Below are 25,526 nucleotides of genomic sequence, written 5' to 3'. Positions count from 1 at the left end.
AGAGAGAGAGAGAGAGAGAGAGAGAGAGCGCTTTTCATTCCGACATTCCTCGTACTTTCAAAACTGCGCTATCTTGAACAAAAGATAGACCGACTGATACAACGCGGAGTTGTTTACTACATCAGAATCTTCTTAGCTGGACACAAGGCCCAACAACGAGTTCAGCAGTAAATCAGCTTCACCCACTCTCACCTGAAGTCTACTACGCCTATCCACGTCTAGATTACCATCTAGGCCTATTTACTAAGAGGGTTTTACTAGTCGCAACACAAGAATGCTGTGGCATTAACAAGTTTAGTTTCCTGCAAGACAACGTCGACTCATTACTACCACTCAAACAGAATGAAGATATTAACTACAATCTTTCGCTTTTTAATCGCGTCATATGTAATTTACAAAAACTAAGAACACTGATAACTCTACAGATTACTGTGACTTTCTTGCTAAAGATAACTGCCCATGAAACCATAATAATTCAAACCTTTTAAGAACTATTTATTGCACTTAACTGGAACAGCTAACCATTTACGTTTCTTACTTTTTGATAGAAGCTTTGATATGCATCTACATTGATGAAGGCCCATCCTCCTTGACATGTTACTACACACATTTAACCAACACAAACGTGCGCGCGCACACTACACGCATAATATATATATATATATACTATATATATATATATAATATATATATATATATATATATATATAAATCTCGTGAGATACTGTATATCGATGCAGTAAATGTAAATACTTTATGCTGTATCTTGTGTCTCCAGGAACCATTAAGGCCTTCATAAATTTAACGGCAGTTCTTTAAAATGCGTGGAGACACTATAACGTATTAAATGCTTCCCATTTCTCTGCAAACATATGAACGAGGCAGTCTCCCTCCTTAACAACAAACCATAAAACAAGGCGAAGGAAGTTCATAATAATCTCCAGGTTTACCGCAAATCGCTCCAATTCGACGTAATAGTGTACTATATGCAATGATAAAACCAAAGTGGAATGCCACGCAATTGCCAAAGGCTCGTTATCAAACGAAAGTGAAGTTTAATAAATATAAACGAAATAAAATTGCATTTCATGAGGCTAGTCCAGCAACTCGCAAACAGACGCAATGACCCTGACCTTCCATAAACAACTTGATTGCCTATAAAGTTAGTTGTCATTCACGGTCATTCTAGACGGTTGTGTAATCTATTCGCATTACGTGCAATCATCCCATCCCTTCGAGGGATAGCTGGTCTCAAATCATAATATGGAAGATTAACCTAACGGGTTATGATATGAGTGTATTACGACTATGTGTATCAGAACGGCTGAGAGGGGAGAGACCATTATTATTAACTAGTAAGGAAAAAAATGACTTGCTTTTACCTAATGCAGGTCATCAAAGTTGAGTGCTTTTATGCCCACTTACACTAAGAGGTTTTCTTCTAGTTTTTAAATCGGGTTTCAAAGAAAAACTCTCTAAGCGCAACTTGTGAATTTTGACTAGTGCATTAAAAGATAATGAACTGAAAACCGCAATGTTCTCATAGTACCACAGCTAATAATACTCCCATCAACAATAGGAAAAACCTCGTACACCGGTGTGCTTGCGAATGAATGAATGAAAATCTACCCAGAAGATAACAGGAGGTGAGTTTGGGCATTCTTGACCCAGAATCCGATTCCATACCTTGCAACTCCGCGTTCCAGCTAGACACACACACACACACACACACACACACACGCCCCCTCCATCCCGAACAGACCCAACCGGCAGTCTCTCTTAACAGCGAGAAATTCTCATCCTTCCCTCAACCCCTTACCATGGGTGCCTCCCCCACCACCCAACAGTCTCAAGAAGCTGCCTATAATCCTACAGAAGAAGAAGCGGAAGAACCAAGTCCATTACGTCTCCCACAAAAACTAGTGGCGGTTCGCCGATAAAGTATGCCTATGGACCTGCTGCTCCTTCTATTAGTGCGGTTATTTCAAAACCTCCCGAGAGCAACGGCAGATAGCGGTGTCGTTATAAATCACGCAAGAACAGAGTTCATCTCTCTCACCAAGCCATCTGGTTGTGGTCTTGGAAAGATATAACTGTGTTCAGCTTACCAATTTTCAAAGAGAAAATATCAGTATAAACAAAGATTAGATTTCCTGTAAAGGATAAATCTTTAATTCATCTCCATCATTTCATCTTTCCGATTTACTTTTGAAGAGGGTCCCTATGGACCTGATCTGGTTCACCGAATTCTAAAGCTCGAATTCTCCAAGAGAGCAGCGGGAAAAATGACAATAAGAAAAACTCCTAGGAGACTAAAGGAAAATGTAAGGCAGTCCAATTTACTATTGCATGCTTCAGAGTCAGCAGGTCGTGAGAGCTGTCATCGAATGATGAAACATCACCACCGGTCTCGTGATCAATCACTTTACATAAGAGAGATAGATTGAATTCTTTTCTCCACACGCACTGAGCTATATAATACTTGTTCTTCATACGAATAAGCGTAAAATAACACAGACCAGGAGAGGATCGTGAAAACTTAACAAAATGTTCTGTAAAAGGGGCCCAAACAACAAGTGTAAATGAGAAAGAAACCTCAAAATGAAAGGAGTCATCTAAACCTCATACAAAGTATATCATTGGGCCTAGTTTGCATCACACCAGCATGGACTCTAGCTCTTAAATCATAAGAATTACTAATGATGCAAACCTGAATATCAAACTTAAACTGGGTCACATGAACACGTCAGACAAACCATGAGAACGTCAGGTTTCAGAAGAAGTACCTACAAAATGATACAAAAGGCAAGAGCAGAAAAGTTTATGCAATAGACAATTCCCTCGAAACTCACTTGGCAACTTTCCGACTCGGCCCAAGACAGAAGGCACTCAAGACCGTTAATTAAGAACGATAGAGGAAATTAGAGTTATAGCATATATCATATGACTGGTAGTGACGGGATTCGACGGGAATTATGACTTCCGTAATAATAAATTGACGTTCTACTACCCAAGAAAAGTGGGAATGTATACGGAAGGGCAAACATATGTAACAGTAGTAGTAATAATGGTAATAATAATAGTAGTAGTAGCGTGTGTGTGTGTGTGTGTGTGTGTTATCAAACTGTTTTCAATAAGGGAAACGGCCTCCAGTAGAATTAATTCTAAGTACTCGCTTACCTTCTACAAGGCCCCACCCTCAACCCCACCCCCACAACTCTCTTTTTCTACTTGGCTCCTTTAATGCGGAAAAACAAAGGCAATCTAATATATAAAAAAAAACGTGTATAACGTGCAAAGATATGAACCTGAAGTAATCTTGCAACAAATTTCTCCATCAACGCCTCGAAAGTTTAGGCCAAATGCTTTCACATTCTCATACAACGTGAAGTTAACGTGTTCGAGCAACTTGCAACGAATCGTTGCCAGCCCATTGTTTCAGCCGAAATCCAATGCACAGGTATATTATCTGGACATTTCTTGAAAGCCTTTTGATGCAACCGCAGAACAATAGCAAGCACGATGCTGGCTGTCTCGATCATAACGTTATGAGGGACACACGTTCCCTTCTTGCCGTATTATAGTATTCTTATGTTAACTATACTCTTACCGAGATAATCTTGAATAAGTAGAGTTTAAATGTCGCACTTCTGGTAGTTTCCTGGTTCAGGCAAAAAAAAAAAAAAAAAAAAAAAAAAAAAAAAAAAAAAAAAAAAAAAAAAAAAAAAAAAAAAAAAATAAAAAAAAAAAAAAAAAAAAAAAAAAAAAAAAAAAAAAATCTTAAAATATGGGCACAAAACCTTGGTAAACTGCACCACCTTACATAATAATAGACCACGACCCACTCGATGGAAATGTACAAACATGGCCAAAAAATTCACTTACAAATGATTTAACTTAATATAACTTATCGACAGAATAGCTGTAACGAAAGCGGCCAACCTCAATTTATCTCCCTAAACCAATGGCCCGGGGGGTAACCACAGATAGCTTAAAGGTAACAAATGAACAGCGATCATTATGGATTCATTACAACTTACAACGACTGCACATTACACCAAATATATATGCGAAAGCAAACACAATAAGGCAGCAACAAAGATGTACAACTAAAATACGGTAACACAAGGGCTAACTAAACATGAACTCAAGGTAGGCAAGGTAGCATCAAAATGACGCTGTAGGCGTGAACTACCTTTCATGGGATGGTTGCAATCAAGCGGTGGTTTACACACCTGGTACAGTACAAGGAAATGGGATCTTTCAGCAGAGAGGAGAGAGAGAGAGAGCAGAGAGAGAGAGAGAGGAGAGAGAGGAGAGAGAGAGAGAGAGAGAGAGCGAGAGAGAGAGAGAGAATGAGAGGGATGAGAAGAGAGAAGAGAGAGAGAGAGAGGAGAGAGAGAGAGACTGGGATGGCTTTAAAGTACCCAAAGTTGTTTTTTATTCCGTAAATTTCGTATATAGTCTTACGCGAAATGACAAAATTTAATCATTACAAGTGAACTTTGTATATCAAAGAAACTAAATGCATTAAAAAATAATATATATTTCAAAGGTAAACTGACAGTCCCTTTAGCGTTGCAGTAAAATACATTATGATGTGAGCTGGTCTCAATTCTCTGTACAAAAGACGTTTAAGAAACGACCATTTAAGAGGCCTGAAACTGGCTCGTAACAACCATTAGTCATACAGACCTAAAACAGGAGACCGAAGAATGCTCCAAAATCATTATACTTATTAAAATACTGACAGTGAATATTAAAAACCAAACTCATTTGCATAAACTTTGTTACCCACACCAGGGATTCCAGTAATATTCTACGAACTCTCACCACAGATATTCTCTCTCTCTCTCTCTCTCTCTCTCTCTCTCTCTCTCTCTCTCTCTCTCTCTCTCTCTCTCTCCAGATTCGATCTCTCATCTTATCTCACTTCCTGCCAAGAAAACCACAGTAGCCACGGTGGCGGTCCTCCAGAATCATTATTATATGCTTAGGCAGTGTAATGTACATCTCTAACCATGTATAATTACAGCCCTCATACAGAAAAATAGCATTATATATAGTGTATTTACATATATATATACACCAGAAACCTTAAATATAAAAATATTTCGGACCTTCATTTACAACTTCATCGTAGAATCGTAGACCGAGACTAAGGGGGAAAAAACGCAGGGTGACATATGCCATTTCCTTCATAAAAACCTAAAGCCTACAATTACCCGAGGGTTTTTCTCCTTTAACATTCTCGTATATCATGGTCAGATAACCGTTACATCCCTGAACTGTAAAAGTATATTTATAGCTTCAAAACCGGTACGCATGCAAAGTAAAACATAAAACACAGTTGAAAGTTATTAATATGTAATCATAAAAACACCAAGAACCCCAGTAACGACTCAGTCTTCGCTAAAACAGATTTGGTTATGTATGTGAGTGTATATATATGTGTGCACACAGAAACATCCCTAACAAGAAACCAAGGCTAGTCAATACTCGTCAAAACCCGTTAGGATACTCTAGGGTTGAAATGTTGACAATTGGCATTTTCAAAAACTGGCATACAGTTGACTCATCTGACTAAGAAATGTTTACTATAAAATTTCAGTCCACCTCGAAATGTTATTTTTCACCAATCTGCTGCTTTCACTAATAAAGTGGATACTGACGATAAAATTATTTTTATTACATTAACTCTTTACCACGTTAATTACAACAATGGCAGTGATAGCAGTTCATGTTTTAACCATATCAGTCAATGCAGTACGGAAAACCAACAGAGCAGATACCAACACGGGAGCGTAGAAATATAAGTTTAATTTAATAATGAATGTGTTTAGAATTCAATATATCAAAGAATGTTTTAAGTTAGGGTGAAACACGTAACATTTGGCTGCTGCCGAAACACCCAATTTATCGGAAGATCATTTCATCAAGTCATTTCATCTTGGGGCAATCCGGAGTCAGTGTAAAGACCTCCGATATAGTCAACGTCCGAAAATATGATCCTGCTTTCAGTTATCAAGAAACAAAGATAAAAAAAAAGGGGGGGGGGGGGGGGGCGGGGGGGGGGGGGTCATCCATGATGATAACATTAAGGACTGGAAGGGCGGGTTGTTCGTTAGACTCTAAGGTAAATAAACTCCGGTCGTCAAACCAATATGCTCCGTTCGTCAGCCAGAGTCTTTAGACTCTTTCCGCACCATTTTATGAAAAGCAGAATAGCGTTAGTTCAAATGTGAATCACTCGGCAACTCATCCAACCACCTCTTTCAAAAAAAAAAAAATCAAGAACAACTTTGTACACTACTTTGTCATACCTTGTAAAAAGTCTCAATAGTGCAGTCATTAGATAGGTGTTGCTTAACCAAAAAAAAATTGTCAGATTCCACATTGACTTGGAATTGATTTGGAATTAATATCCGAGATTCATAGGGCTTAGCTAATGATGATCTAAAATCTTACCATTCATAATTTTTCTTAACGAGGTTACTAACATAAATTGAAGTTCAACCACTACTTCATATACTTATATATATATATATATATATATATATATATATATATATATATATATATATATATATATATATATATATATATATATGATATATATATATATATTAAATTATCGCTCAATCATAAGTTACAAAAACAAATACCTAGGCACAATAACAAAACTGAAATAGCTACTATAGTCTGCAAAATATCAAATAACATGTAGTACCTTCATATAGAATACTGCATATCATTTCTATACGAAAACGTATTTACTGTTACAGTCGAAACTAGGTAAGCTAACCAAATAATGACTTAAGGATGATAACCTAAGCTAATGCCAATTTTTTAAAGATCGGTTCGGTAGGCCTAAAATCTATTATAGGTATACAGCATTCCTGCCACCTCACAAACAGGGCTATTTAACACTTACCACCTAGTACTAGCTACTTGTAAAAATGGTAATTTCCAAAGAAAATAACATAGGTAAGCCTGAAATGTTAATTGCAAAACACTAGTCTCACAAATTAATTACATGCAGTCTAGATTACCAAAGTCCAAAGTTGAATTTGGCTGATTTAGGTCAATTTGGTACCGTTTAAGTTTCCTAATATAGCCAATTATAAATAACTTTATAATTAGCTAACAGTGCTTACATTCGAGTTTATCTGAACTTAGCCTACGTTTTAAAGTGATCAACATAACCACAATAATGAGTGATCATGTTAAAGGAAAGTGAAATAGACCTGTGCCTGAAAGGAACCTGAAAGCAATGCAAATGCAAACTATAGGTAGGCGGCCAAGGCCCAGTAACAAACCATGAATTTACTTACCTACCTATGACGACCCAATTAGGACCCCTGGCGGCTCTCTTTAGACAGGTAATCACCTATTATTTCTGATGGTTGCGCCTAAAAGGTGAATCTGATTATCACAGCCTTAGGATTACTACTAGTCATAACTGCAGTCAGGACGAAGTATCAATAATCAGGCGAACCAAAAATATTTTCACAGTAATTGTGGCAAATAAATTTAACGTAGCTCGTTAAAACAGAGTCACGGTATTCAAATGTCAAGCCCAAATCACAACAAACATTTGTCAACAGTTTGATGACATGAAAACACAAACGGAGGAAACAACACCAATGCAGAACAACAAGAATTTTATAGGAATTCCATATTCTTTAATTCACTCGGACAATGTACCTTTGATGCATTTCGGTTTATTAACCTTTTCTACGAAACTGTCAGGAGAATTAAATCACTACACCGCACCTGTCAACTTATTTTTCAGTTGGAAACCACAATCAATCAACACACTGATAAGCAAGAGATGAAATAAAGATATTAAAATAGCGGAAGAGGAAGAGAGCGAGGAAGCGCTGTGGTTTGTTTGGTTGAAGACAGTGTTGTGAGCCTCGTCTACTCGGTTACCCTGGAGACCTGGACCATGTGCTGCTACAGCACGGCTAAAGGTTGACGCTCATTTTTACAATAATGCAACGATTATTCGGCAATGCCGATATATTTATTTGCAATCACTTCAATAACTAAAGTAAAGTAATTAATTGCTTGTTAAATAAATTTAATTAGGCTATGAATTCTACCGAAAATTTGAATTGAAACTTTAAACATTACCTCAACCTATACGACGGTCCTTTTCTCAGTGACGTAAGAAAATACGCTAGCAAGCATCTTGCGAGACGTTCAAGAAAAGCGAACCATTAAAACATTATAATCAATCTGTTGTGTATAAGTCAGGCTGTTGTTACAGATAATACTAAAACAGATTTTAGAAAAACATGGCGAAGAAGAATGAAGTAATCTCTCACGCAGACAACTGTGTTGCCCTTTTCTTTAAACAGTCCTTATCGGCAAAGTCGTTAGTCTAGGACTAATGTGGAATTATGTGGTAAATAACCACATAGTTCATCTGTGGGAGAATCATTAGTGCGATGAACACAAAAGTTTCCCTGTTTATACACCATAACGTACAAGCGAGGAAGGGTTACATTATGTAAAGAGGCATTGTTGAGCTGCCAATGAAACTCGTTTTGCAGGATGTCATTTTATATACTAGTGTACTTCAGTCATGTTTCATGCCTTCTTTTGGCGTAACAGTGTCTATACTTCCAAGTTTTTAATAAATTAAGGGATTTGTATATAATATTATATAATTAACGCGTTTCCCGGTATTGGGGAGCTCCGTGTTCTGATCTCAATCTTTTAACTTCATGCGAGACTTAATAGAAATTGGTGGATTAATGAAAACAAATTAATTTTCAACCGCTGTGAATGCTTAGTGCTAATTTTAGCATTCGTTGAACTGAAAATGATCGGTTAACAACAACATTAAAATCAACAACTATATATATATATATATATATTATATATATAGATATATAAATATATATATTTATATATATGTGTGTGTGTGTGTGCATACATATATAAATATTGATATATGTACCTTCCGTATGTGTGTACAAGTTTTATATATATATATATATATATATATATATATATATATATATATATATATATATATATATATATATAATCATAGTGCCCCCTCCCATGAAAGATTTCTAGATGCGGCACTGGTTGTTTGTCCTAAGTTTTCCCCTTACAGCAGTGCGTTACCTATGTTTTTTTTTTCTTTCTTTTATTTAATGACTTGCTTGTTTCTATCATTAAACAAAAATTGCAGCTAAAATGAAAGGGTGGTACAGTCATCTTAATTACTACCTGCTGCTTGTAGTTTGTCTAAAGAATTTCCCGAATGACAGGTCTGTCTGATTGACTCTAATTTTCTTAGGTGGTGTCGGTTTCACAACTGCTAAGGTCATTGACGCAGGAAAAGCTGTCTCACTGACGCAAGTATTTCTAGTATACTATATAGTTTTTAACGGCCAGTTCGCTATGTCTCTGCACAAATATGTGACTTAATTACCCATGACAGATTTTATTTCTGTTCAACGCACCAAGCAGCAGTAGTACTAATTTACAGCCATTAATGTGCTGAACACTCATGATCTTACGATATACCTCCTTGTCTCCGATGCCCTTTTACCCCACACTATCTCCCAGCTAAATATTCTTACACATGCTCTACTCTCATAAGACACTTCAGTTCCTCTTAGCAAACTAGTTACTGTGCTATTAATTGTTACCCTTTATTATGTAGTCTCTCTGTCCTTCTACTTGTATACGCAATTAACCGTTTACATCTTTTGCTGTTAGTCATGCGTTTCATTAAAAAAAAAAAAGGTCACATATTCTTATCCATGGCTAATTTCAGACACACACTCATACACACACACACACACACACACACACACACACACACACACACACACACACACATATATATATATATATATATAATATATATATATATATATATATATATATATATATAGTGCGTGTGTAATTGTTTGTGACTGAAACTCCTCAGCATAAATTTTCCAGAACATTAAGCCCTTGTAACTTACCTAGAAGTGTCATCTGCCTCATATCAAACAAATACGCAAATACACACGCACACATACATAGGTACATACATACATAGTACAAACACACAAATGCATATGTATATATATATATATATATATATATATATATAGATATATATGATATATATATATATATATATATATATGACTGGTAAAGGTGTTCTGTAACAACAGAATTCCATCTAATAAAAGGAGCCCATAAAAACACCAAAATGTAGAGAGAAAAGTACTATATTTCAGAGACTGCTGTCTCTCTCTTCAGGTATATACCTGAAGAGAGAGACAGCAGTCTCTGAAATATAGTACTTTTCTCTCTACATTTTGTGTTTTTATGGGCTCCTTTTATTAGATATATATATATATGAGAGAGAGAGAGAGAGAGAGAGAGAGAGAGAGAGAGAGAGAGAGAGAGAGATTCTCAAAAACTTAGGAAGAATGTAACGTGACATGTAAACGTTAGTCAGTGAGATTGAGAAAGCTTGCCATTCTTTATCGCACATTATCTTCGTAGATAACTAGCAAATGAGAGAAAGAGCCAACGAGGTTCCTTGCCCCTAATGTGACAGGAGATCTGATCTGTCAGACAGGTTCACCGTTCACACTTCACTCTGTCTCTCTCAGCTGATCGGTAAGAATTCGGGCAACCCGTCGTTGCTAGGTGCTTCTTCTTCCGACAACTTTTTCCAAGACTTCATTTCTCGGTTGTAAGTATGCTGTCAGTATATTCAATTTACACTACTTAATATTTAGAAGTGTCATAATCTGTTAATAGTTAGTGGCATCTGCATTAAAACTTGTTTCTTGGGAGGTATGCATAAAGCAGTGGGTGTACACATGGTTACATGGTACCTAAGGCCTAGGGTAACTGAGTCCCGGTGAAAGGTTTTTTTGCAAAAACATATATATATATATATATATATATATATATATATATATATATATATATATATTCTGCTACTTCTTTTTGTTGTGATTGTGACCTTAGCTGTGTCTCTAACAGACCACTTGCCTCTGCATGACTTAGGTAGGTAAGTAATAGGAGTTAGGCTACCCATCGAAACAAAAAAAAGGAAACAAAATTCGGCAGGCGTACGGAATTCTACTGATACCTAAATTAAGAAAATAATTTATAATAAAACAAATAAAAAAAACTCAGAAAAGTATTTCAGCAGGGGTTACATCATAGCCTAACTTCCCCTGATCTAACCTAATTTAGGATGCAGAGACCTAGCCCGATTAAACCCCCAACCTCAGACCTTGATATACCTATTGCCCGTCCCACAGTACTTTAAATCTTAAGGGCCTCATACACTGAATGATTGTATGAACGATTGTCTGTGTTGTTTACAATAACATTGTGTATGGGCTTGTCTGAAGGCAAAACTGGATGGAGTTGTGCGGTCTGAACGATCTCAGTGGAATTTGTCACGACCAGGTTGCTGGCTTGTGACTTACATCTGTCATACACAGGTCGTGCAATGTATGTGTATGTCTGCCGATATAACACTATCGTGCACGTCTCTTATAGAGATGATGCCATGTCGTCCTGAGACGAAATCTTTGTTTAGACTGAAATGGGTGCTGAGGTCATTCATACTATGTGAATAGTGTGTGTTTGTTGATAACGACAATCGTTCATACAATTGTTCAGTGTAAGGGGGCCTTTATATAGTATGGAAGAATTCATCAAGATGATTTTAATTCTTAATCTATAAAAAAGGTTACTTGGTCATAATGACATGAAATGAACCTTTCTTAAAATGCTCTTAAATACCAACTTACAGGAATGATGAAAAAAGAATTTAAGTCTTGTGCAATAAAAAAATTTAGGCTAACAGAGTGGAATAAGATTGGTAATAATAACGTATTTGGCCTATGATTTGGTAGGTCTAATTATAGGTATAAATCATCTTGTTTTTTTTCTGCAATTCTTCAAATTCATCTTAAGGAGTCTTAATAAGTGTAATACAGTAGTATATCCCCAAATCATGATGCAAAAAGTTCAAGTTCAATCATACCCATTTGAATTTTAAGAATTATTGTACAGGTCCAGTAAATAGTTTATACAATTGCATGCAACATTTAACCTAAAGGATGCAACATTCAACCTAATCAAACTAATGTTCCTACCGCCTACCATAGGCTTGGTCACAAGTTCAATTTATACTTATTCAAATACTAATTATGTTCACAGATAATGAAATTTATTAGAAGTAAGTCAGCATGCTTCAAAATGACTCCTAAATACAAAATCAAATTGCCATTGACATTTATAAGCAACTGCGCATTATAAGTACTGTAGACTACTGTACATGGGCAGTGAAGTATGTTGCACAAACCCTGTATATTTAGATAGTGTATCTTACAATTTCCAGTATTTACATACATAATTTATGCATACAAGAAATAGCCTAAATAGTAGAGGTGTGTGTAAGCTGAAGCATGTAATGAGTAAGTTGGAGAGAGATAACATGTTCAAAGGCTAGAAAATAAAATGAAACTATTTGGCACATTTAGTGAGAAAGGGGGGATAAAGATCATGTTGCAGTTAGAGCAGTAATAGATTTGGAACTTTCAGGATACCAAAAAAGGGAAGGCCCAGAAAATTAAGGGGACAGGACATAGATGAGGTTCTTTACTAAACGAAACGTCCTGTAGACTATGGAGAGAATGCAAAATGTTAATGAAGATGATGCTGATGGTGATTAGTTGAATATCATCTGATAAAGAAATAGATTTATTAGAGTATGAAATGCTCCTCATAATTGTTTGTTCAATCTTACAAGATAATCCAAGTAGTACTGAATTTAATCAATAGTACATTTATAAGACATTTTCCAAATCTTTGGGTGATTGTTGTTAGTGATAAGATAGTGTTTTCTGTACTAGGGTCTACTTTTTAATTCGCTTGAGGATTGTGATAGTACTGCACTTTATCAGCTTTATTATTGTTAAGCTGTTTAACCACATTACCAGGTGAAAGTTTTTCAATCTTTCAAGTCTGTCCTATTATATTGAGGAAATTCAATTTTTATTGGATGTATTTAATTTTTGTATTATAATTGGAAATTATGCCATTTTTAAGACAGTTCATTACCTTGATTAGTTAGAATTTTTATTCTTCCTTTTAAAGGTCTTCTTGGAGTTGATCAGGAATTGATATACAGGACTGTATGTATTTAGTTCTTTAATAAAACCACTGAGTTACACATCCTCAACTTATTTGAACTCTGTAAGTAATAGAATGGATCTCTTGAGATGAAGTCAAGATATAAGAAGAGTTTGTGGTATATGTAATGTAAAGGAGAGGGCTAGGGAAGCTCATCTGAGATACTATGGCCATGCAATAAGAAGAGAGGAGGTGGAACCAATCAAGAGATTTAAGAACATACCAGTGATAGGGAGGAGGAGGTGGAACCAATCAAGAGATTTAAGAACAGACCAGTGATAGGGAGGAGGAGGAGGAGGAGTGTGGGAGGGAGATGGGATGTCAGCAGATCAGCTGGATGGGCGTGTTGATGAGGGATACGGGTGAGGTGGGACTTTGGGAAGAAGATGCAAGGAATAGGAAGGAATAGATGGAGAAAGTTGACTTGAGTGGCCAACCTTGGTATACAGTCCTTGGAATACAGACGAAGGTTGAAAGAAGAAGTCAGGCGACATACTGTATAACCTTCTTGTGAGAACTTGAAATACATTCAGTCATAAGTTCTCGGAAACTATTTTTTTTTTAGTCGTACAAATCAATCTTATAACAAAGCTATTACAGCATACTGTTGATATATATAAAACAGTTATAACCTGTGAATCTGTGGTAATCAGATATATGTATTGTACTGCACAAGTGTATTAACTACCTCATATTTATTCATGTCTACCATCATTCATCATCCTTTAGATCAACTATCCACAGACGTCTTTAAAGTCAAGTCCCCACCCACCTTTGGTGTTCTTGGGTTTATTTGAAAACAGTTTGTACTTTAAAGTATTACAGTCTCATACTAGATTAATTTTTTTAAAGTGCTACCTGATATGTTACTTAGCAGTTGCTGCACTTCAGTTAGTTTCCCAACTATTTTTGCATTCTGCTGGCATTAATAAGTGCATTTTACAACTAACTTTATATAATTAATTATGGACTTCAATTTGTATTAAAATGTCGGATATTAACGTTGTTGCCACAGTAGTAGAAAGTATTGAAACCATCAGTCCTATTTTGTAATTATTAGGAATGTACCTGTTCAACAGATATTTTTATAAAATATCCAGTGCAGTGTGTATGTTCCTCCTATAGCTTAGATTTTTTTTATTAATGTAACTTGTGCACATTTCTTTTTTATTACTGCAGATTTGACACTTACTACAAAATGGCCTCTAGAAATTTGCTTCTCTTGTCAAACTCAACAATCCATGGTAGTGGATATTTAGAATGGGCTGCCAAGGAAATTAATGACTTCTTGAAAAGGTAAACTTGAGTTTCATTCCTTAAATGTGGTATTTGCTTCCTGCTAGTTATATTTTTGCTAATACAGTACAATAGATTCATTACCAGTTAATTCATTGTGATGATGTGGAAATAACCAAGAATGTCAATCTTGGGGAAGTAGTTAATATTTAAAGGAATATTGAAATTACTGAAAGTGGTCAATATTTAAGGGAATATGTATTGAAATTACTGAAAGTGGTTAATATTTAAGGGAATATTGAAATTACTGAAAGTGGTTACTTAAGAAAATATTGAAATTATTAAGTGGTTAATATTCAAGGGAACATTGAAATTACTGAAAATGTCTGAAATTGATCAGTTCTCTCTATAAATTTATACAGTAATACTGTGCTGACATTTATCTCAACTAGTGTCATCAGAAAATTTATATGAAACGAGTTGTTTTAAAGGTAGCATGAAGAATCTATCAAAATGTTAGGCATTAACAATGTTGCAGTTTATAATCTGTCTGGTGACTTGACAGGGAATTTCAGACTATATTATTTGGAATTTAAGTGTACTAATTAAATAATAATTACCTGTGTTAGAAATATTAAGATAAATGCATAGTGTGACTGAGAATTTTGATCACCTCTTTTTTTTTTTTTTTTTTTATTTCAGTAAAAATGTGAAGAAAGTGTTATTTGTACCGTATGCTTTGCGAACTATGGATAAATATACTGAAACAGCCAAGAAGAAATTTACCTCCTGGGGTGAGTTTATGATACATACACTCTGAGGACTTAGGCTATGTCTTTCACCACAGATTAAGTGTTTATATCCATTTATGGTAGTAAACCAAGTATAAATACAGTAATGAAATATGATGCTGGTTATTTGTATCTATTGTGTAAATACCTATTAATACTTTGATACAAACCACTTCTGACCTGAAAATTTGTTATGTACTCATGTTTGTTCAAAACCTGTAGTGTAAGAGATCAGGTATGCTCATAACATAATTGGTTGGCCCAGGGGATCAAGTAAAGTTTACATATGATTTACAGGATACCAGTTAGAAGGGATTCATTCTGTAGAGGATCCAGCAGCAGCTGTAAATGAAGCTGAAGCCATATTCATTGGAGGAGGAAATACATTTCAACTGTTAAAGTGCTTGTACGATAATAATTTAATAGAACCTATTCGCAAGAGAGTTCTTGAGGTAAGGTATGCTTGTATGTGAAATTATCAAATGTTATAATCATCTGACAGCATTTTTTTTAGTGTTTTGTAGTTATTCTGTAGCTTTATTGGGTTATGATGTTTATTATTTTCACAATTCTGCAACATACTATTTTGTAATTACATTCATCTTATTTTCACAGAAAATCCATTTTTTATGCTTAGGTCAAATTTTGTTTGTCAGCTCATTTTGTCCGGTTTCAGTCACCACTGCATTTTTATAGGCCATATGTTATAGCTGGGGAAAAAAAAATAAAAAAATCAGACTGAATAATGTGACAGTATTGGCAAACTAAATCAGTATTATTTTTAAGTAGCTTTGGCAAAGGGAAATTATCAGCTATCAGTATCATCATCAGAATGAGCTAGTAAGGTTAACGTGCATTCAAACTGACAGAGTGGAATGTCAGATTAAGTTTTATGAGCCTTTACTAGGATTAGTTGTAAAGAACCTAATTCTCAAAACTGATCCTTAAGGAACTGTAGGTTACTTAAAATTTCAGCCCTCATCTCTCCTTTTCTTGGACGTCTTTACTCCAGTATGGTCACATAAATACATACTAAGTGCCATGGTTGTGGCCCTGAAACAATCCTCAAGTTATCTTGAATGAAAGGTAATGCTAATAATGACCATAGATACAGATCAGTCTTGCCCAAGTTGAGTGTCACTGAGTGGATCTCAGGAGTCACTTTTCTCGTTGGTGTCCTGTAAAAGCCCAGAAGAAATTTTTTTTATTCTTCTCCCCAGCTCTGATGATTGTTTCAGCACTCAAGGGTCAGTGCTAGCAAACTAGCAAACAATTGACACGCTACAGCAAGCACGATGAGGGATTCCTCTTATTGGACGAGGTCAAAACTACCATCTTACTCTTGCTTGTCTTTTAAATTGTGCTACACTCTTAAGGAATTTGAATATAATGGTGTTGCATTCAAGAAATGTCAAGTTGTTTACAATTTTGTTTATAGTGTATGTAAACCCAAGAGAAAATGGCATTTGTAAAAATATTGTTACATATCTGATTACAGGATGGTGTTCCTTACATTGGAAGCAGTGCAGGAACTAATGTTTCAACAATCAGTATTAATACAACAAATGATATGCCCATAGTATACCCACCAAGTTTCAGTGCCTTGGGCTTAGTACCATTCAACATCAACCCTCATTACATTGATGCCAATCCTGCAAGCAAGCATATGGGGGTAAGTAACAGAAAATTATGCTTGTGCATATATTTTTATTCCATGGGTGGGTTGTGAATTTCAGTCTATACACTTTACCCTTAAATTTATGCCTGGCATTCTGTGCTGGGACAGAACTCCATCTGACAGGTTAGTTTTCCATCTCATGTGGTAGTCGCTGTGTCATTTGCTGGTCTGCTTGCATAATAAAATTAGCCATTTTTTAATTTTCTGAACTAATGAGGCCACTGAACCACACTTATAGTCTGGTAAAGAGGCCCACCAAAAGGATTTGTTTTTAAATGAAGGGTGAAAATAAGAAAAAGGTAAAGTTAAATAATTTAGACAGCCAAGACCAGAGAGAAGAGATGAAAAGCATGAAAGGTAGACAACAATGCAGTAAGTAGTACTTATTGTAATTCAGATTTGTTTAGAGTTGGGGAACATTTTGAATTGAATCATGTTCATTATAAGTTTGGCTAATGTCTTGACATCACTATCATTTACTGAATGTTAGCCCTTTCATTTTGTATCATAACTTACGTAGGTTATAATATGGAGAGAGTATAATTTTTCTTATCTGTCAATTTCATGTATGACACTTACCTGGCAGGTATATATATAGCTATATTCTCTGTTCGCACTGGCAGAATTTTCAAAACTCGCGGCAACCGCTAGATCACCGGTAATTCAGGTGATCGCCACCCCGTTCCCGTGGCGCTGGTGCTCGGAATCATTCCCATTTTCGTCAGATTTTTTCTGCCAGCCGAACCGGCAACATCGTTGTGGGTTCCCTGCTAGAATTTCGAACTCGTTAGCTGACTTTCGCTGTATTTTGATGGATTTATTGGGTATCGTATTGGAAAGTTGGATTGGCAATCGCGTTTGGAATTTCTTATAATGTCTGATTCTGGTTTAGTATTTAGAGTGTGTGTGAAAGAAGGGTGCAAGGTGAGACTGCCAAAAGCCTCGGTAGACCCTCACACAGTATGTAAGAAGTGTAGAGAGGGTGTGTGTACTTGGGATAATAGATGTAATGAGTGTGAAAGTTTAAATGAGAAGGAATGGAAGACTTTCACTAAATATGTTGAGAGACTAGAAAAGGATAGAGTGAGGAGATCGGTGTCTCGGAGTGAGAGGTCAGGCTCTTCTAGTAAGGCCTTGAATGCTTCTGTTATTTCTCCTCCTCCTTCCCAAGTAGAAGTTGTAGATCCTTCTCCTCAGGTTTCTCCTGCGCCTGCTGCTGTTTCTGAGGATCCTAATTATGTGAAAGTGTTTGCCGCCCTTGCGTCAATGGGCGATCAGATTCAGCGTCTTACAGACAAAGTGGGTGCTTTTGAGAGTGTCAGTGTAGTGGAGGGGGCGGCTGATCGTCTCTCTCGTGCTCCTAGACCTAGGCCTCTGCCAAGCTCCCAGACCCAAGGGAGAAGGCATGTCGACAGTCGAAGGGAGGCGAGAGGGGTTCCCTTACGATCAGTCTTTCAGGCAGTCCTGTTGCGTCCCAGGCTGCAGCAGTGCGCCATAGAAAAGGCGACACTGGGAAGTGTTTTTCTTCTACCGATAGTTCTGCGTCAGGCAGGTATCGACGCTATGCGGAAGAATCGCGTCCGCTGAAGAGGACGCATAGACCTACGTCGTCTCAGGATGAACTTGACGCTCAAGAGCGGTGGAGTAGCCCCGAGATTTTCTCATCTAGTGACGATGAGGACGTGGCGGGTTCCGGTTTAAAAGGAGGAGAACTTTTCGTTCAAGGCAGGACGCAAGACTTCATTTAGACGGCGGTTCGCCTGATAGGAGCCCTCCTTCTGCATCCTGGGCAGTTTCTCCTGTATCTTCTCCTTCTCGTAGACCTCAGGTTCGAGTTTCTCGTCGTAGCAATACTTCTTGTCTTCGTTCCCCGCATGCTCAGGCATCCCGTCAGGAAACAGAGACTAAGGACTTTCTTAAAGAGATGCAAGGAAGGTTAGCCGATCTAGTTAAATCGTGGGAAGCAACGGAACATCCTCCTACGAGACGTAAGGACGTTTCTCTCCCCGTCAAGTCCTCCAAAAGGACGCATGATTGTTTGCCTCCTCCTCATCGCACTTCGGATTCTCGTGTAGGACGCAAGTTACCGGCTAAGTCGGACGGACTCTCAGGCGGACAGGACGCAGGACGCAATTACGGAGCGGATTCACGTTTGGTGGACATATCTCAGAAGGACGCAGGACGCAGGCGGCAGGAGGTTAACCCTTCTTCTTCCCGTGAGGTTAGAGAAGATGTTCAGCAGCAAGACCTTGGATTACAAGATGTTTCTTCGGCAGAAGAGGAGATGGAAGACTTAGCGTCTGAAGAAGAGAAAGATGGTGAAGCACCTTCTTCAGACTACTGATTGCCTTCTGTCAATTTTTGAAGGGGAATTTCAGCCTTCAGCTCCGATGTCACCCCTTTCTCAATTCTCCAAGAATAAAACACCGAAGAAGTCATCGTTTTTGAACATGAAGCTTTCAATTACAGCAAAGAAGGCTCTTCAAAGGATCGATACGTTCTTTTGAAGAAAGAGGGAAGCGGGCAAGACTTCTTTCTCCTTCCCTCCAGCCAAATTAGCATCGAAGTCCGGAATCTGGTATGCGACGGGAGGGGGAAAGTCTGGGCATGGGAGGCTCCTGGTCCTCTCCCAGGCCCGGGGATTTTTCCAACATGTTGGACAGTTACCCGCAGAACATGCTTTGAATTCGGCTGAAGTTTGGTGGACGTCATCAGAGTTAGATCATCTCTTGAAAGGTATTTTTCCGGACATTCGATGGTTTTTAATTTTCTTGATTGGTCCTTGGGGGCTCTGGGACGAACCTTGGAGATAAGGAATCAACTTCTTCGCAACTTCCAAGCAGTATTATGTCCTGCATGGATAAAGCCCTAAGGGATGGGCGAATGAGTTAGCATCGCTTTTCACCGCAGGAGTTTTTAAAGAAGAGGTCACTCCTGTCCTCTTTTGCTGCAAAGGGCGTTTCTAACGCTCAGAAATCCGAATTGGTTTTTCCCCACTCTCGGATCAGTTATTTCCTTCGGATCTTATCAAGGATATTTCGCTTTCCCTGACTCGGAAAGCGACGCAGGATCTTTTAACGTCTTCGGTAAGGAAATTTTTACCCACCAAAGTGGTTAAGAAGACACCTAAGGAATCAAGACAGGCTAGTCAGCCCTTTCGAGGCAAGTCCTTTTCTCGTCCTTCCTTCAGAGGAAGAAGAGCTCCTCCCAAGAGGGGTTCGAAACCCAGTAATAAACAATGAAGAAACAAGTCCTTCAGACATCAGTTGGGGCCAGACTCCAGAAGTTTTGGAGATTTGGCAAGAAAAGGGAGCAGATCCTTGGGTCGTCACGGTAGCCAAGGAAGGTTACAAGATCCCTTTTCTGAAGAAACCACCTCTTTCGACATCGCCAAGAGAGCTTGGAGCTCACTACAGCGATCCAGGGAAACAAGAAGCACTGCAAGAGCAAGTACTTTCTATGCTCAGGAAAGGAGCAATAGAACCTGTTCTGGATCACTTATCCCCGGGATTTTACAACCGGCTTTTCTTAGTAGCGAAATCCTCGGGGGATGGAGACAGTACTGGACGTAAGTCAACTCAACTTATTTGTGGAAAAAGACAAAAATTTACTATGGAGACGACCGATTCAGTACTGCAGCGGTGCGTCCAGGGGACTGGTATGGTTACCCTGGACCTTCAAGACGCATATTTTCATATCCCAATTCATGCAGGATCCAGGAAGTACTTAAGATTTGTGATCCAGAACAGGGTCTTTCAGTTCAAAGCCCTCTGCTTCGGACTGTGCACAGCCCCACAAGTTTTTACAAGAGTGATGTCAAGCGTGGCGAAGTGGCTACATATTCTAGGGATAAGAGTGTCTCTATACCTAGACGATTGGGCTCATAAGAGCCCAATCAAGAAGACAATGTCTGGAGGACTTAGAAATGACGTTGGCATTAACGAACGAATTAGGCTGATGGTGAACTTAGAAAAGTCGAATCTGATCCCCAATCAGGAGCTAGTTTATTTGGGGATTCTGATTTCCTCAGCGACTTTTCGGGCGGGCTTTTCCATCTCCCGACAGGCAAGCTCAATGCATCCGGAAAGTACAAGCCTTTCTAGAGAAAGAACAATGTTCTGCACGAGAGTGGATGAGCTTACTGGGGACTCTCTCGTCACTGGAACGGTTCGTTTCTCTAGGAAGGCTTCACATGAGACCCTTGCAAATATTTTTGAACCAAGTCTGGCCAAGAAAATCACAACCGGATTCCTTCCTGTTTCGAATTCCTCGCAAGATCAAAGAGAAATTACTTTGGTGGCTAACTCCGGGGAAGAATTAGCGGAGGAGCGTCGCTCCAGCAGAAGAACCGCCCAGACCTTGTATTGTTTTCAGACGCGTCTTTGGACGCAGGCTGGGAGCGACTCTCGGCCCTCAAGAAGTGTCAGGTCGCTGGAGCAAGGAGGAAGCGTCTTGGCATATAAACAGGAAGGAACTGATGGCGATTTTCTTGGCTTTGAAAGAGTTCAACGCGGTGATCCGCAACAAGGCCGGTGCAAGGTCAACGCGGGACAATACCACAGCTCTGGCGTACATCCGCAAGCAAGGGGGAACGCATTCAGTCTCTCTTTGCAAGTTGGCGGAGGAGATCCTTCTATGGGCAGAGAAGGAAAACGTAACCCTTCTCACCAGGTTCATTCAAGGGAGAAGAATGTGAGAGCGGACCTGTTGAGCAGGGGAAGGTCAACTTCTGTCTACAGAATGGACTCTTCATCTAGAAGTATGCCAGAGTCTGTGGAAATTATGGGGTCGTCCAGTGGTGGACTTGTTTGCGACCGCAATGACAAAGAGGACTTGTTTGCGACCGCAATGACAAAGAGATTGACGACTTATTGCTCTCCAGTCCCAGACCGTCAAGCAGTCGCAGTAGACGCCTTTCTTCTAGATTGGACGGGGGGCTAGACGTGTACGCCTTTCCCCCGTTCAAGATATTAGGAAAGGTTTTGAAGAAATTCAGGGAGAGTCAAGGGACGAGAATGACTCTCATAGCTCCCTACTGGCCGGCCCGAGATTGGTTCACAGAGGTACTGGAATGGACAGTAGATGTACCAAGAAAACACTTGCCAGCAAGAGTAGATCTACTCAAACAGCCTCACTTCAACAGGTACCACAAGAACACCCTCGCTCTGGGTCTGACTGCTTTCAGACTATCGAAAGACTTGTCAGAGCGAGGGGTTTTCTAGAGAGGCGGCCAGAGCTGTGGCCGGAGCAAGAAGAGCCTCGACTATTAAGGTCTACCAGGCGAAGAAGTGGGAAATCTTTCGTAAGTGGTGCAAGAGTCGGAAGATTTCTTCATCCAGTTACCTCTGTGACCCAAATTGCCGACTTCCTTTCATATTTAAAGAAGGAAGTAGGGTTGTCAACTCAGACAATTAAAGGATATCGTAGTATGTTGGCCTCAGTATTTAGACACAGAGGTTTAGATATTACCAATAATCTCGATCTGAGAGACCTCATAAGGTCCTTTGGAACAAGGAAGGAACACCGATACAGAACACCTTCCTGGAATCTCGATGTCAGTCCTGAAATTCTTAGGAACTAATAAGTTCGATCCGATGGATCAAGCTTCGTTTAGAGATACTCGAAAAAGACCATCTTTTTGGTGGCCTTGGCCACAGCTAAAAGGGTTAGTGAGCTGCAAGCAATTAGAAAACAGTGGCTGGAAGCATGACAAGGCAGTTTGCTCTTTTCAGGAGGTTTTCTTGGACAAGAACGAGAATCCAGCTCATCCCTGGCCAAGGTCTTTTGAGATTATGGGTCTTTCAGATTTGGTAGGACAGGAACAAGAGAGAGTTCTCTGTCCAGTAAGGGCTTTGCGCTATTATATAGAGAAAACCAATAATATTAGAGGAACTTCAGAATCACTGTGGTGCTCTGTGAAGGACCCTTACCTAGCGAGGCGAATGAGCCAAAAGAAAAATTGCTATTGCGCCTTTTTCCTCAGGGAACTGATTAAAGAATCACATATGTTATGCCAAGAAGAAAATTTCGGCATCCTTAAGGTTAAGGCGCACGAAGTGAGAGCAGTAGCTACTCCTTGGCATTTAAAAGGAATATGGCCCTCAAAGATATCATTGAAACGACGTTTTGGAGGACTAATTCAGTGTTTGCGTCTCATTACCTTAGAAACGTCAAAACAACCTTTGACAACTGTCAAACTTTGGGCCCTTATGTATCCTCAGGAGCAGTATTGGGCAAGGGAGTTTCCACCCCATAGCTTACTAACATGCTAGGTATTTTAATTAAGTGGTGTTGTTTTTATGGTTGTTTGAGAGGGTTATTTCCTCTTCAGTCTATGAAGTGTAGTGTGTTATGTTAGCTTTGTGTGTGTTCAGGTGGTCTAAACTTATCCTAGCATGAATGCCCGTGGTAAGAGAGGGCTAGGGTTTCCTGTCAACGAATTTGGTCCCCGTCCAGTTTGTCAAGACCCTTGTTTTATTTTTAGCTTCATCACTATTAGGTGGTCATCATACCGTAGTTGGGAGCTACTAAGGTTTGAGCCAGGCTAAGAAAGGCAGGATTTATGAAGGTCAGGCTACCTTAGCAGGTAAGGAATCTAAGAGTATTTGGAATTTATTTTAAATTTCAAAACTCTTACAATGTTGCTGTCTTTGACCCACCTCCAAATGTGTCAATCAGCTATATATATACCTGCCAGGTAAGTGTCATACATGAAAATGATGTTATTATGATATAACAAAGTTTCATGTATACTTACCTGGCAGGTATATATAATTAAATTCCCACCCACCTCCCCTCAGGAGACAGGGTTCAGAGAAAAATCTGACGAAAATGGGAATGATTCCGAGCACCAGCGCCACGGGAACGGGGTGGCGATCACCTGAACTACCAGTGATCTAGCGGTTGCCGCGAGTTTTGAAAATTCTGCCAGTGCGAACAGAGAATATAGCTATATATATACCTGCCAGGTAAGTATACATGAAACTTTGTTATATCATAATAACATCATGTTTTAATTTTTCATGGGTTTTGCTTTCAATTTGTTAGGGGGCTTCCTTACTAAAGATTTAATTTTAGCTTTTCATAGTACATTATCCAAGGTTCGTAATTCTTTAGTGTAAATCCTTCTTCACTTAATTTTTTGGCTTCTGATATGGAAACTAATGAATGCACATTTTACTAAATGTAAGGGGATATTAGAAACCAAAAATGCATTATATAGAAATATGTGCACAGCACTTAGATTCTTTATGTTTTAAGGAAACAAGAGGGGAGCGTATCAACCAGTACCATGAAATTCCTGGCACCCCTCCTGTTCTTGGTCTCAGAGAGGGATCAATGCTACTTGTTGCTTCAAACTCAGCTATACTGAAAGGCCATCATCCTGCCAGACTATTCAGACCGTGAGTGAAATAACTTTTACATTATGTATTTTATTGTTGCTGTTTTGGCCTGAAATTACTCCATGCTGGTTGAGTTGGAATTGGGATTAGTAAAAAATAATTCCTCTAGTTGTCTTTTATAATCACAGATGAAATATATAAATATATATATAGCAAAGGTTTGAGATTTAACATTTAAGAAAGGTAGACTACAGTATTTTCAGGCTGGAATCTTTTGCTAATTGTTTAGAAATGTATGATATGGTGACAATTGATTTTACTTTCTGTTTTACAGGGGAAAGCAACCAGAAGAGTTTCCACTAAATACAGATTTCTCATTTCTTCTGTAGTTTATAAATTATGTTTTAATAATACTATAATGGCTATTATGACAGTACGATTTAGTATGAATTTTTAGTGTTGATAAATCTATAGAAAGTTTGTTTCTAAATTTTATAAAGAATACCTTAAATCTATAGAAAGTTAATATCTAAATTTTATAAAGAATCTTCTATTATTACAGTACATTAGTACTTAATGTAAATATATAATGGAAAGGAGCAAGAATCAACAATATTACATAGTATATTTAAGCAATCAAACTTTTATCACAGTAAGTACGTAGTACACACTTACATAAAGAGTAAAGGAGTAAAAGAAAAAATATGAATGAATGAATGATGACAAAGGTGTGACTTTCACCTTTAAGGAATGTTCAGTCTTCATGCTACATGTAGTCACAACAGCTCTAACTTGGCAGCTTATAATGTTAACAAAAATGAGAAGCGGTGCTTTCCATGAGGTATGGCTGTTGACAAGAGTAGAGTTAAGGTTACCTTATACAAAGAAGTAAAGGTAGGGTACCATTTCCAATATAGTTTTATCACAATGCCTGGTTTTAATACTCGTACAGATATAGTGGTTGCCAGCAGGAATATATAAATGAAAATCACTAACCTTAACCTGAAATACCTACCTGATGTCATGAATTCATGTAGCCTATGTTAAAATATGAAAATAGAAATAATGACTCCACTGTACTGCAACATTTCATATTCCTCTTTAACATACATTAGAACTAGAACAATCTATTAATTATGGGAATTTTAATTGCGGCTTTTTGCAGTAATTAGTTTTAATATTAGTTTTTTTAGGACATATATTTTATTAAGAAACATGGCTCTAATTGTGATTGTTACATTTATGGAATAATGCTGTTATTTTGTAATATCTACAATAAATGTGATATTCTTT

The 25,526-nt window shown here is 38.0% G+C and overlaps 2 protein-coding genes across 11 annotated transcripts in view; one reads left to right on the top strand and one right to left on the bottom strand.

The window, feature by feature from the left end:
* Positions 1-7,913, bottom strand: part of LOC135223794 (uncharacterized) — a 211,520-nt gene extending 203,607 nt beyond the window's left edge. For 7 of the 10 annotated variants that reach the window (XM_064262598.1, XM_064262604.1, XM_064262606.1 and 4 more), the window contains exon 1: positions 7,777-7,913. The gene's annotated coding sequence lies outside the window, so the exon portion shown is untranslated. Of the gene's footprint in view, positions 1-7,707 lie in introns of all 10 variants that reach the window. The other 3 variants (XM_064262602.1, XM_064262601.1, XM_064262599.1) reach the window with 2 other exon arrangements.
* A 2,527-nt stretch (positions 7,914-10,440) lies between these two features.
* LOC135223793 (alpha-aspartyl dipeptidase-like) lies at positions 10,441-25,526 on the top strand. Its single transcript, XM_064262596.1, has 7 exons — positions 10,441-10,720; positions 14,365-14,481; positions 15,124-15,215; positions 15,510-15,664; positions 16,711-16,884; positions 24,151-24,293; positions 24,568-25,526. Exons 2-7 carry the CDS (start codon positions 14,384-14,386, stop codon positions 24,620-24,622), a joined length of 717 nt encoding a protein of 238 aa, XP_064118666.1. The 5' UTR covers positions 10,441-10,720; positions 14,365-14,383; the 3' UTR covers positions 24,623-25,526.

The sequence above is a fragment of the Macrobrachium nipponense genome, chromosome 10 (assembly GCF_015104395.2).
Source record: "Macrobrachium nipponense isolate FS-2020 chromosome 10, ASM1510439v2, whole genome shotgun sequence".
NCBI classification, from domain to species: Eukaryota; Metazoa; Arthropoda; class Malacostraca; order Decapoda; family Palaemonidae; genus Macrobrachium; species Macrobrachium nipponense.
The sequence above is the reverse complement of the archived record's forward strand: the minus strand, read 5'-3'. Positions and strand labels throughout refer to the sequence as shown.